We start from the raw sequence: 15,084 nt of genomic DNA, 5'->3' as shown, positions 1-15,084 counted from the left end.
GTATATTAACAACATCAGATACGCTGACGATACAGTCCTAATAGCATCATCTCCTGAAGAGCTGCAATTAATTATGAGCCGTGTTAATGAGTGCAGTGAAAATGCTGGTCTGAGGATGAACCTATCAAAAACGAAGATCATGGTGTTATCTAAACATAGCTTCGATGACATTGCTATCATTGTAGCAGGCCAAAAAATTGAGAGGGTGCGCAAGTACAAATATCTGGGGACATGGCTTAATGACACCTGGAGCTGTGAACAGGAGGTAAAGACTCGCATCGAAATAGCTCGAAGCGCCTTCTGCACGTTGAAAAAAGTACTCTGCAATCGCAGACTTAAGATCCCTGTGCGCATACGACTCCTACATTGTTACATCTAGCCTATACTTCTTTACGGATGCGAGGTGTGGACAATTAAAGAAGACCTCAAAAAACGTATAGAAGCTTTCGAGATGTGGGCTTATAGACGTATGTTGGCCATTAGTTGGACTCAAAAGGTCTCGAACGTGGAAGTTCTGCGACGCGTCAACCAAAAACGGCAACTTTTGGAGACTGTCAAGAAGAGAAAAGTTGCATATCTCGGACACGTGCTTAGGCATGAAAGATATGAACTTTTGCAACTGATTATGATGGGAAAAGTTGCCGGAAGGAGAGCTGTTGGGCGCAGAAAAAAGTCTTGGCTGTGCAACATCCGTGAATGGACGGGAATCGCGAGTGCTGTCGAACTCTTTCGCCTCGCGAAGAACAAGAAGGAATATTTAAAGCTGACTGCCAACCTTCGCTAGTCGGAGTGGCACTCGAAGAAGAAGAACATATATTTACTTTTTTTATACGGTCGTTTTACGCGAGCGTAAATATATATTATATCTATGACTTAAAAATATTTCTATGACGTAAGCTTCCTCATATTTCATTAGACTCCATCCAATCGTTCTAACGCGATCTTATAACTAAAACCCAAGTACAGAAACTTTATAATACAATTGAAATATTATTTCAACAAAGTTCTCTTTTGATAAACGCCAAACTCACATCCCCGACAATAACAAGATTTTTAGTACCAAAGTTTTAGGAATCGCATTTCCACAACAAATAGACATTTTGTGTATATCCTTAACTACTTTATGTTTTTTTTATTTGAATTTTACTATACGTTATTATTTACAAAGTGATTGACTGAAAAATTTCGTTGTTATGCTGCATTGAAGGAAGCTTTTAGAAGTTATATTGATTAAAAAGCAACCCGTTTTCGGTCAGCTTCTCGAACAATCGAAGTAATTTACGGCCTAACTTTACGAGCCAAGTTAAAAAAATACATAACATTACGTATATTATTATTACTTAGTGAGAAAATAATGGCATGTTAGTGATATCTCCCTTTCAAATAATATACGTTCGTGACTTAGTCAAATAACTCAGGGGTGAATTCTACAAAATTTCAACAATTCTTAACGTTTAGATTATATAACGATTACGATACGTTCCCGATTCAATTCCAATCCAACTTTGACTATTCTATATATATAGATTTATGTTGTTAACATATACCGTTGTGTCAAAATCAAACATAATTGTTAACTTTTATGCCAATAGTCGATAATTAAATTAAAGAATAGGAAAACGGATAAACGGAAACGATCACGCTTCGATTCGATTGCGATAAAGTGACAATTTGTTAGTAGAATTCCCAGTTCAGTGTGGTTTCCTAACGTTAAATAACTTATTAATGTTGTTTGTGGAATTCAATTTATTTTAATAGACATTCTAATACATTTATTTAATGGGCATTTTAAGTCATTTATATTAAGCGTCGTAATGAACATTTAAATAATCACGTCATTGATAAAATAAATTGCAATTTCAACGGTAACAGTCATTAGGAGATATTTATGAGTAAAATTAGAGTAGAAAAATTTTAGCCGCTTGGCGTGGTTGGTAGATACTTGCCTTTCACGCTGAAGGTTTTGGGTTCGATTTCCACCCAGGACAGACATTCGTGTGCATGAACATTTCTGTTTGACTGTTTGTTGAGTCTGGGTGTAATTATCTATATAAGTAAGTATTTAAAAGAAAAATAGCATATAACCAGACCACTGATAAGTATATCAGTCTGGTTTCCATAGTACAAACTCTGCTTAATTTGGGATCAGATGGCTGTGTGTGAATAATGTCCTAGGATATTTTATAGGATAGGATATTATATTATTATTATTATCCATTATAAAGAAATTATAACTTCCATTATAAATATCCATTATAAAGAAGTTATACTTAAAACTATTGAGGCATATTTTTCTTTGAATTTGACACTACCTTTGTATCCTACGTGTCATTGTCTAAGTTAGGAGTAATATAGGAGAAAGTGATCTTAATACTATTTGTGCACTCAAATTTAACGTATCATCTTTTTGTATAAAAAAACGCGGATCCAGTTTAATGATTCAAATTAAACCTAATAATGTTGCCCGAGTTATAATTGAGAAATATTATATATTGAAGGCATTTCAAACACTTTTGTTTGTTATATATGTTTTCGAGCTCTAGAAATCTTAAAGCGAGGATATACGTCAAAATTTGTACTGACAAAAATTGCGTCGTAAAAAAAAAGTGGTAATGATTAAATGATAATCGTAGAAAAGATAAAATTGTCACGATAATAACGTTATTATCAGAAAAAATAAATTAGTTCTTAAAAAACATTTCAAATTAATCATAATTTAAAAAAAAAAAAACAAATTGTCGCCCGCCACTTGATCCGCGTGAAACTGGCGGTATAAGGTAGGTGTATGCAAATTTAATGATAATCGGTTGATAAAGACTTGAAAGCCTATCGTCAAATAAACAAATTCACTTACGCATTTATTAGTAAGATATAAAATATTAGTAAGAATTTTTTATACAGTAAAATTTTTAATATGGCCCAGCCTTAGTTCCTATTGCTAAAGCAACATGTAATAGTGGCCATGATTATGGAATATTGAATATATTAATAATTTTATCAGTCGACATATGCCATGTCGTTAATTAATGCGACAGATACTTTCATACATATATGATAAAGATTATCCCCTTAACTCAATCGAATTGTTTACTTTCTATTATATTTGGACCGATTTATAGGGCTTTATCCAGACCTGACTTAGTAGATAATCTTTCAAACCGTAATAGTTTGTATTGCTGTCTGGTGAAGCTGTGAATTCAAGCATGAGTGAGCCAGTGTAGACAGACACAGTACAGAGATGCATTTACCATACATAGACGAAGGCCTCTCACCATCAAGAGTACTTTTAAATCCCTTCCTAAAAATAATATCATTCTATATTTCTAATACTAAACCTAAAGTCTAATTTTAAATATTTATTATTCAATATGTAAATATATTGTTATGAGTTATTTTGTTCATTTTTAAACTAACCTTGCTACAATAAGGTTAGTTTAAAAATAGTGCCAAAAATTACACAACAGGACATATAAACTCCACCTTCTATAATAATTACCATATTTATATATTAATATTATATCGATATATTCGTTTGAGATTAATTGACTTTGACGCCGTTCAACCGATTACTGTATATATACCAATATATAAATTTGAGAATATTGCCAATCGCTGTATCCATTGCCTGTCTGTTCCTGTTCTTTCACAGTAAATTAGCTACTGCACTGAACCATTGCTCCTTTGTGATAGAATATACGATGAGTGGGTGGTACGCAGAAGGGCATGCACTGCCCTGCAACCAAGTGTAAGCGATGATTTTTAATGTAATGAAGGAAGTCGTCATGATTATCCCTTTGTATAAGTTTTTTTTTGGGTAATAACAATTCTTCATAATATATTTCTTGTTTTATAAATCGTACGATTGATAAGAGACGTTATTTAGTAGAGCTGATTCATCGAATTTACATGAAAATTTGAAAATAATTAAACATACATATGATATTGAAATGTCTTTTGCCATTTCATCTTGTTTGTTTTTACTAATGGTTTTTTTTAATTATATATACTAATTTATATATTTTTGATTATATATTTATAATCTTATATATATACAAGTTTTAAACGTTTTTACCTAATCTAAGGAAGGAAATACTGAAACATTGTATTATACTCCGCTTTCAGGTGCCTAGGCTACCTTAATCTGTAATCATTACATAGCAGAGATTAACCTCCGCATACATTAATATACATAGCGGACGTAGCCTCTATGCTTCCAGCAATGGGCTAGACCGCAGAATCCATTCTTGCTGTAATTAGGTCTCAAGGCTTCATAAATCAAGTATAGACAGGCCGCAGACTAACTTCGACTAAACATTACCTTAATTAAATACGCATATTATATTTTAAGATATAACAAATATATATATCATGCTACAAAAATAAATAAACTTGATAAATGTAATGATAATTAATGACAAGAAACTCTTTCTAACTCGGTTACATAACAGAGGCATATTAATAAAATACACTTAATTTTATGTATGTATCACTGGTGGTAGGGCTTTGTGCAAGCTCGTCTGGGTAGGTACCACCCACTCATCAGATATTCTACCGCAAAACAGCAATACTTGATATTGTTGTGTTCCGGTTTGAAGGGTGAGTGAGCCAGTGTAATTACAGGCACAAGGGACATAAAATCTTAGTTCCCAAGGTTGGTGGCGCATTGGCTCTAAGCGATGGTTGACATTTCTTAAAATGCCAATGTCTAAGGGCGTTTGGTGACCACTTACCATCAGGTGGCCCATATGCTCGTCCACCTTCCTATTCTACAAAAAAAAAAAAAATGTAGCATACCTGAAATAAATACTAGCTCCACGCTTACTTATGTTGTATACATCTTGTATTGAGTAATTTGCCCTATTTATTAATAAGTATTATTCTGTTTTTTAGAAATAAGGCTATTTATTTGTTCATACTTTGCGTTATTTTCATCTCGTAAATCTTAAAAAGAACTTATAATGACATAATTTTACACACTTCCTTTTGTGCTCTTATATTTGTTGATCTTTTTACGTAAAATTACTTACATAACATAACTGAAATAAATGACAATAAAAAAATAATCATCACGGCGACAACTATAGTGCGCTTCTACAGAAAGCACGTCTCTGTCCTAATATCACTTTAACCACCAGCTTCCACTTCTACTTAGCAGGTTGTTAATTACTTACTAACACGTGGAATGATCCATTAATAATTTGCTCTTATAGTAGTAATATTAACATTAAAAAAACCCGAGATTGCCCAGTGGTAAGAACGCGTGAATGTTAACCGATGATCGTGCAAACCGACGATGGTTCCAACCCGGGCAAGCACCACTGAGTTTTCATATGCATACTTTGTGATTATAATTCATCACGTGCTAAATATTCGGTGAAGGAAAACATCGTGAGGAAACCTGCATGTGTCTAATTTCACTGAAATTCTGCCACATGTGTATTCCACTAACCCAAATTGGAGCAGCGTGGTGGAATAAGCTCCATACTTTCTCCTCAAAAAGGGAAAGGAGGCCTTAGCCCAGCAGTAAAAATGGAAAAACACGTTTTGTTTTATCATTTTTAAATCCATTTCGACTTAAAGACTGGCATATTATTTAGACTACAAATATTTCTAACGTTGAAAATATTTTGGAACATTTCCAGATGTAGAGTATGAAATTCATTTTTAACATGAAAATAAACTTTATATTATTGGATATCTTACATAAGCCTTTGCCTTCTTCAAATGATTGTTTTGTAACTTGTTTTATTTATTTCCATAAAATGATGGCTTAGTTACAATTCAATTACATTGTAATAAGTCAGCAACACTATAAAGCTATACTAGGAGTAAATCTCCTTCTCACACTGACAAGCTGCAGACGTCTAGAGGCTATGTAATACTTACACACACTTTTACACAAGTTTTACTTAGTGGTGAAATCCCGTCTCAGTAGGTACCATCCAATCGAATTAATCTGTCGTTAAGAAAAAAAAGACAAATTGAAACACTTTTTTTGTTCCTATTACAAGAATGAGGTCTGAGATTGGCACGATCATGACAAAACATTAGAATTCCAGCCTACGAACGAAATAATGAAGTAATTTGTGTTTGTTCCTTTTATAGACCTTTTGTATTAATTTCGATATATTTTATAAATCATTAAAGTGCTTTAAAGTTAAACTCAAAAAATATTTTATGAAGTTTAGTGAATAAAGAAACACCTCTTACATATACATGTTATTTTTAGTTAAGAAATTTTAAAAATTGAAAAATTTAATTTTAATTTAATGCAATTTTTTTGTTTGTATTTACAGAATAATTTTTTTTTAACTTTTGATCTATAGATTCAAATTTACATTATAATGCTGTTTACTAGTTTATATTCATATCAAAATTCAGTTATTTATTTAAAGATGTTTTTTTTTATTTTTCGTCAATTAGAGATTTTTTTTTTGAATTTTAATTAGCCTATAATCGATTGTTTTTTTGAGATAAATTCATTTCATTAATGTACTTATTCTACTGTTTCAATAAGAAGAGATGAAAAGATTTATATTTTTACACCAAGATCCAAGATAATGAAACACCACTGATACTGTACCGCTTCGGATATAATTGCGAATGTTTGTCTGAGTTTCCGATTTCTGAGCTATCTTAAGATTGTCAAATTAATTTTTTTTTTCTATTATTGTGTCAAATATTAAGTTTTATTTTACTTCGTAGTAGGGCTTTGTACAACCCCTTTGGGTAAGTACCACCCATGCCATCAAATATTCTACCGCCAAACAACAATATTAATTAGTATTGTGTTCCGGTTTGAAAGATGAGTGAGTGTAATTACAGGCGCAAGGGATATAATATCATAGTTCCCTAGTTAGTGGTGCCGTCACCGAGGCTGAAATAGTTCAAAAGATAACAATCAATTATTTATTTGTATAAGACCAAGTCAAATTATGGAGAATAGACGTGAGAGAGTCACATGTGAGTCTTCGTCTGGAAGTGTTAACGAAATGTATCAAAGTTCCTTATTTTCCAGAACAGCGATAAACTGAAATTAAAATTATGCATTTATTAGTTGGGATTTAAAAACTTTATCATCAGATTAATTTGAAAATATTGACTTCTAAAGGCGGTTGTTTCATTTTCTCTCTTTAATTGCGGTTTACACTGCCATTACTTTTCAACACCTGTTCAATACCAGTTTACAATACCTAATACGAATATACGAATTTCGCCTTTCCTTGTTCAATATCATCATGATCTTGAAGGTCCGCTGTTATATAATGACGTAAGTACATATTTCAATTTGCTTACACAACTCTCAAGCTAACGGAGGGTGTTTCATCGGTCACAGTAGCATGTGCAAGCGATCCCGTGGCGCTTCTTTTAAGACGGAAAGGGTACCGCTAGTTTATTAGTGGGTATTCCGATGTTCGGGGTGCAGTCGGCGCCTTGGAAACCGGCGAGAAATTTTTTTTACGCGCCATATCGAATGGCTTATAAATTTATTTACACAAGGATTATTTACATGCTTAACTAATACACAAATAAAAATGTAAAATAGCTTATATAGTAATCATAACTGCGTGGAATGTTGGCAATAATGCTAGAAGTATTTCCCTGTTGAATCGCAATTCCGATTCTCTAAGCGAAAAATGAACTTACCTATGTTACCAATAGAGACTATTTCAAATTCAGAATTCAAATTCTTTATTGCTGACTACTTATATACTTGGGTACCAGTAGAAATTCCTAGAGTTATCCTATTTTTATACAGAACTGTATTACAATTTTATCTCATGTGCTAACTATTGAAAAGTATGCTAAGTATTTATTACTATAATAGTTAAGTTATATTTTTTTAAAGATGGGCTGGTTTGCGTAGTTGGTAGGCCTTTTACGCTGAAGATTGTTTGTGGGTTCGATTCCCACCCAAGACAGACATTTGTGTACATGAACATGTCTGTTTGTCCGCATCTGGGTGTAATTATTTATATAAGCATGTATTTCTAAAAGAATAGTGGTATATGTAATATATCAGTTGTCTGGTTTCCATAGTCCAAACTCTGCTTACTTTGGGATCAGATGGCCGTGTGTGAATAATGTCCAAGGATATTATGATTATTATTATATTATTAACTTTGGACTATTCCAGTTTATTCTAATAACCCATTAACCATTCTTTAACATCATTTTACATTCGTCGAATAATACCACATAGTATTTTGCATTATTTCATTTACTTTAATAATAAGCTAACAATAGTCAATTTGAACATTATTATTGCAATGATGACTAATGAGGCTATTTTGATTTAAAAAAAAAAAACAGTCTGTTCCAACGCAGATTGTACTCACGTAGGACGAATTTTTATCAGACACATGCAGGTTTTTCTATAATGGATTGTGTTTGACTAAAACATAAGAGTTAAAAAAAATTGCACAAAATATTCTTGAAATGTTTACACTTTTTTGATTTGAGACAAAAAATGAAAAAATAATTATATTTATAATAAACTAGGGCTGCTATTAAAATTTTTCTGTAACAACCTTTCGTTTTATTTTTTATAACGATCAAAATCTTTTGACACTAACTACATTTTCGTTCCACGAAAAACCACATCACCTGTCGCATGTCACCCATACTTACAACACATATACATGTGTTTATAAAATTAGACGCTGCGGCGCTGTTGTAAAATTTCGAGAAACATATATTAAAAACATAGAAATGAGATCACGTACCAAGAGGGGCGTGTAATGAACGAGCGACTTCAATCTGAAATTTTGCAGCCTTACGGAAACTATAATTAATAAACCAGTATAGTATATTTGTCACTTGTCAGTTTGTTAAACACGTTATGTATATTACTTGCAACAATATTAAATGCAATCTAATGAGAATCACGAAACTCCAAACAATGTCTCGACTGTGATATCACTAAACATAATTATTACACATTATTTACGCTCGAGTTAAACACACACGCGTACTATGTAATTATGTCAAATTAATTTTATATTACAATACATGCATATGTTTATAATAATTTAATTAAGGTTTCAATCGTGTTCACAATTGGAATTGTGATTGATATCAAGGTTGATTTCAATTAATTTAATCGATTTTAATCTAATTTAGAACCGATATCGCACATTGATTAGAATATTGATTCTAAACCGAATATTGCGGGTTCAAACCACCGACTTTTCATGTATGTGTTTGTATTTATAATTCATCTAGCAGTGGTGAATCAATATATAATGAAAAATCCTGCATCTGATATCAACCCGCATAAGAGCAGCTTGGTGAATAATAAGCTATACACCTTTTACAGAAACGGCTAACGGTAATGTTCCTTAAAAGAGTGTCGCGGTTAAATACTTGCGAAATGAAAATAAATAGGCACAAATTCAGTATTTATATTTATAATATGTGTCTGAATAGTCAATAGCTAAAGATAAAAACTAGGTAACTCGTAAAATCGTTAACAGTTACAAAACTCTGTTGTAGAATGGCATTCTTTTTTCATAAAATATTTACAGCGTTGTAAATAAAGCGAATCGTGCCACTTCATTGAGCAACCAGCTTAGTTGTTTCTGACTATTATTTCTTGACATTTTGTCAAACATTACTGTTTAACCCTTAAATATTTAAGTACAATGTTTATAGTAATGTATATTTTTCGTAAAGGCATCAAGGGACAACCATCAGAAAAATATGAAATGATGATGAAAATATGAAAATAAAAAAAACAGTTGTGTTGAAACAATAAACATATTTCTTATAATTAATATTTGAAAATCTGGCTAACCTACACTTTAATAAATAAGTTACTAAAATATTTTTTTTGTAAACGAGTAGCGAGTCAGTCAGTCTGACTTATTCAATAAATCCAAACTAGCTTAAGGGGGCAAGCGTCACTTAGTTTTCATACGCTTTATTTCACATCAGAAGTGCTTGTCGGCGACGGACAACATCGTGATTAACCCTGCATATGTTGTACGAAAATTTCCCACAAGTGTGTCGTGACAGAATAAGTTCCAAACATCGTCATTGTAGCCTTTGCTCAGCTGTGGGTCATTTAAATGTCATTCGTTAACTTTTTACATAATAACCAACTAAATTATATAGACGTAATAAGTACGTACGTACGCTGGTAATTTTCTTTGCAAACAAATATAGAGAAATGTATGCATCAAAGTCGTTACAAAGCAATTTCAAAATTTCCATAACATTCTGTTACTTCGAATATAATTTAAGCATAATGAAAATGACATAGTCATATGACTGTTGTTTTAAAAAAAACTCAACGCTACACGTTACAAACACATACTTAACACTATTATAGCATTCAAGCTCTTAATAACAAGAAAATGTTGAAAAAAGCACTAAAAAATATAATAGGCGTCACCCGTGAACTTATTAAGAAGTTCCGGTGGCTATCTGTTGTCCTTCTTATCAGTTCCACTTCAGTTAACGATACTTTCTAAATGACACTTTCTAAATGCAAATGACTTGCTTGTGAAAATACAAAATTCGCTATATGAATATCATTCGAGGAGTTCTCTGAATTCATGGATTCCATTATCAGAACTGAATTTTGTTAACAATGAATCAATCTAGAAGTACATCCTTTTAAATAATAAATAATTTACGAAATCGACTTATTTAATGAGTTTTTTATGTATATTGAATTTTTTTATGTGTGTGTTTACACAGACGCACATAAAAAAAATCAATCGAATTGTGAACCACTTCCTTTTCTTGAAGTCGGCTAATAATGACTTTGACAGTAGGTTTGTGCGTGTATATGGGTATGTGTGCGTGCATATATAACTACGTAAGGGTTTTTACACATTTAGGACTGCTTTATCAATTTTACTACACTTGTAAAAATGTCGAGAGATAACGACTATGGAGACTGCAATTAATAATATTTATTACCTATAACTTTTCCACTTCCAAATAGCAGTAGCATGGATTTGACTATTTTATTATTCTTAATTATAAAAATTACTAATGTTATACAAATATTTCACAGAAAGTAAACGATGTAATATATAAATAAATAAATGTGTTTTTTTTAAATAAAAGCAATGACAGTTAAATATTAGCGTCATTAGCGGCATCAATTGCTTACGGGCCTAGCGATGTAAAAGTCGCAGTTTCGATCCTGATTCTGGAATTATTGTTCCCACAAGCAACAAAAGTACGATTGGAGGGGTAAATAGGACATTAGTAACTCCTTTAAACGGGCATTGTTAGTATTCTTTTCACAAAAAAATATATACATATTAAAAATAATGAATTTAAGCGGGTACACAACGACACTTATTTTATTGGAAGAGCAACACCACACAACGTGATTGATGTCTTAAGGGTTGTCGATTGTTAGACGTCAAGTTGTGTAAATATAAGATGAGTACCTATTTTATTATACAGCCGACTGATAGAAATATAAAAAATATAATAGTGTATCTGTCAGTAATGCGGCTGATCGTTTGTCGAGTGACTCACTTGGTCTCTTGCTCTCAGGACAGCGCCAACGCCGGACGTGCGCACTGACTGGTTTAACAAAATCAACATATTAGACGACGATGGTGGCCATATAGATGGCAATGCATTTGAATCCGCGAAATATACATATAGAGGTAAGTTTTATTTTCTTTATTTTTTACGTTTCAATAAAAAACTACTAATCCGATTGATATGCAATTTTCATATTGTTTAGTTGATATTTTCAGGTCATATCCCACTGCTGGGCTAGAGCTTCCTCTCCTTTTAAGAAGAAGGTTTGGATCTTAGTCCACCACGCTGCTCTAATGCGGTTTGGTGGATACACATGGCCAATTTTCATCCGCCGTATCCTTCCTCGCGATGTTCATCACCGCCAAAGATGAGATGAATTATAAACACAAATTTAAGCACACGAAAATTCAGAGGTCTTACCCGATATTGAACTTGGAATCATGGGTTAAGATTCTAGCTATCATGGCTCATATGAATGTAGGGTTTTGTCGATATAATATTATAACTGTTTAAATTTCTTCATAAAGTCAACAATTGTACTAAAATATATTTTTTTCTTTAAATTTTTAAACTTATGATAAATAAAAATTATACAATAACGCATATTTCAATGTCAAAACTTAAATTATTCAATAACATTTTAACCATATTCTAAATATAAAGCTTCAAATTTATTTTTCAATCAAGCTCTCAATTAACTCAGACAAAAACAATCAACGCGTAAACATTTTAGGCAACGAAAATATTTCCTATTTAATTTCCAACGCGAAGCAATTCTATTGTTATATCCATATATGTCTAGCGTTATCCTGTTTTAGTAAATATAGGGACAGCTTAATAGCTTGTTTTTCATTACAACACATACTCTACTTGAACAACATGTCGTATTTGTGCAAAATCTCTGTTGTATTTTGTTTATTATTTACCTTTATGATATCCTGTTCTGAATCGAACAAAGGTCAGTATTATTCTTTTATTATATACCTATTATTTTATAACATACGCGTACAGACGAAACCGCATCCTTCCCGATCCGTGTCGAAAACGGCTAAGCAAGAGTTTCAGTCCGACATAACTAGATTGATGTTTGGGGATATCCCAGTATCTAAAGCTAAAAAATGTCCTGGGTTCAAATCCTTGTTCAAAATAAAAGGTTTTAGGGTTTTTCTGTGAAGAAATCTTCAATAGCAGTCCACATTTTAGTAGTTGGTAATGTTTACACTAGCCTTAAACAGCTTAGTTCTGAGGCAGCCCTGAGTCCTAAATCTGCAGCGTCTGCTGAACTCAGCCTTTTCCCAGCTGTAGACATTAATACCTTATATGTACAATTTTAAATTAAATTATAGTAATATATAATGTTTAAATAAAGTGTTTGAAAATAAGAAAGATAATTTTTTCAGATGCCAAAATTGCCTTTCCCATTTTCGATGTCAGCAGATTTTGCTTCGACCGGTCAGTTTTCGCAAGGAGTAGAAAGGTAATATGTTTGTTTCTCAAATATCTAATACTGTATGTGCCCGCGATTCTCCCACACATTAGTAATATTATTTAGATAATATAATTTTAAGACAGAAGTAAAATATCAATTAAAGTAATTAATTACACATTTTATAAATCCACGAACAAAATAATTCAAATTAGTGAAATATGCGATAAATATCATATCAATTCACTGACAGATAAGAACTACCACGGTAGTTCATAAAAGCTATAAAAAAAAGAAGTCACGGACTTTTTTTTACGTTACGTTACGTTTACGTGTATGCTGCCAGGCCTATTGTCCACAGATAATCGCCAACATTATAATATTTCAAAGTTAAATAGATTTTACATTTTCAATTGTATAATATACCACAAACGACTTATTGATACACTGATAAAAACAAAAAAAATTTAATTGTAAGAAAACATATGTTAATTTTTTAAATGTATAAAAGGTAAATTTATTGTTTTAAGTTTATTAAAAAATGCATATGGCGGATAAGACATTTCGGTATGAGGATAAGCTATTTAGAATAAACACGTGTGATACATGTGAATAATTCCTTATTTAAGATATATATTTATTTAAACAATATGATAAAAAAAACATCATTTAGTTCAGGAGTTTGAAGTCACAGTGACATTATTTCCAGGCCCGCGGGATTTGTAGCACTTCTTTTACGACATTTTTGTGAACCCACGCGTCCTTTCCAAAAGATCGTTAATGTTTTACTTCACGCGTTTTATTTGTACAGGCCACATAAAAAAAACTCTAGACTAAAAGGCATTGAAAATAACGCTAATGTATAAAAGGGTTCGTATTAAATCTTTCTTCCCTTTATACTGTTGTTTAAATCCTAACTAATATTATTAATGCGAAGGTGATTTTTTTACGCTTTCACGTCTTAATAATCACGAAATATAGGATACCTCAAATCGAAATTTCATGTAATATTGATATACAATTATATTTATATATCATGTATGAATATCAACGAGTACAAACTCCAATTTCATATCATTTATATAATCCGACACAAAATAACAAGTTTTATTTATTAAAAAATAAATAACGTGGATTTTATTTATTTATACGTGGATATAACGTGGATATTTAGTTATTGGTAAATGGAAAATGATCTACGGAATTTTATGACAGAATTGAAATTTTGTTTGTGAAGTCAAAAGAAATATATATTATTTTAATATTTCAACTTTAAAATAAAAATATTTGTTGAATTATAAAAAAATATCACGTTTCGCTTGTTTCAATCTCGTTTCAATAGTTCGATTTCAATGATTTACGATTTGCGTAGTGAAAGTCGAAGATTCAATCTTGACCCAGTCACTCACTCACTCATTCATTCACTTGTTGTTCCCACTCCAATGAAAACTGCACTATAAACTATAACGCGAAAATAGCATATTAGTAATTCCTTAAAATAAAAAATTGCAAATTCAAATTCTTTAATTATATTTTTTTGTTCTCAGATAATATGCTTACTATGCAAAGGATTCGATCCATCATGCTTTCAATATTCAACCTCTACTACAAGTACTTCTCCAAAAACTACAACTAGAACAACAACACCAAATGCTACCATTGCCCAACCTAATACACCTACTGAAATCCCTGCGACTAAACCAACTACTGAAGAAAGTGTGCCAACACCTGCCGCAGAGTGACGTCATCTTTCCAATATTGCTAGGTTATATCCGTGTAAAATTAAACTACTAAAAATATATGTAATTATATAATATGTGATATGCAAAAAATATATTTCATTTACAACTTTTTTTTAATGAAATAGGTAGCCGTAAAGGCAAATGGGCTGGTGGTAAATGGTCACCACCGTCCATAGACATTGGCGCTGTAAGAAATATTAACCATTCCTTCGTCAACAATGCGCACCAACATTGCTTCATAACTTCTGGTCAAAGGGAGAGGAGGCCTCAGCCCCAAAGCCCTGGGACATTCATAGGCTGTTACTTTACAAAACAAACAAAACTTTACTAACAGGTATCGCCAAGTTGTCTTCCTTCATCGCCAAGCTCTAGTTCAATTATAACACACAAACCATGTCAACT

At 31.9% G+C, this 15,084-nt stretch overlaps 1 protein-coding gene across 1 annotated transcript; it reads left to right on the top strand.

The window, feature by feature from the left end:
• The first annotated feature begins 12,354 nt into the window (after positions 1 to 12,354).
• Positions 12,355 to 15,084, top strand: LOC126771890 (uncharacterized). Its single transcript, XM_050492054.1, has 3 exons — positions 12,355 to 12,472; positions 12,915 to 12,991; positions 14,488 to 15,084. Exons 1-3 carry the CDS (start codon positions 12,394 to 12,396, stop codon positions 14,680 to 14,682), a joined length of 351 nt encoding a protein of 116 aa, XP_050348011.1. The 5' UTR covers positions 12,355 to 12,393; the 3' UTR covers positions 14,683 to 15,084.

This window comes from Nymphalis io, chromosome 11 (assembly GCF_905147045.1).
Source record: "Nymphalis io chromosome 11, ilAglIoxx1.1, whole genome shotgun sequence".
Lineage (NCBI taxonomy): Eukaryota > Metazoa > Arthropoda > Insecta > Lepidoptera > Nymphalidae > Nymphalis > Nymphalis io.
Note: the sequence above shows the minus strand (reverse complement) of the source record. Positions and strands in the feature narration are given on the sequence as shown.

What these genes read in the sequence shown, in the direction of transcription:
- LOC126771890 (XM_050492054.1), top strand. Translation starts at nt 12,394, where the DNA reads ATGTCGTATTTGTGCAAAATCTCTGTTGTATTTTGTTTATTATTTACC. An exon ending in CTGTTCTGAATCGAACAAAG is followed by an intron (nt 12,473 to 12,914) that starts GTCAGTATTATT and finishes TAATTTTTTCAG; the next exon opens with ATGCCAAAATTGCCTTTCCC. An exon ending in TTTTCGCAAGGAGTAGAAAG is followed by an intron (nt 12,992 to 14,487) that starts GTAATATGTTTG and finishes TTTTGTTCTCAG; the next exon opens with ATAATATGCTTACTATGCAA.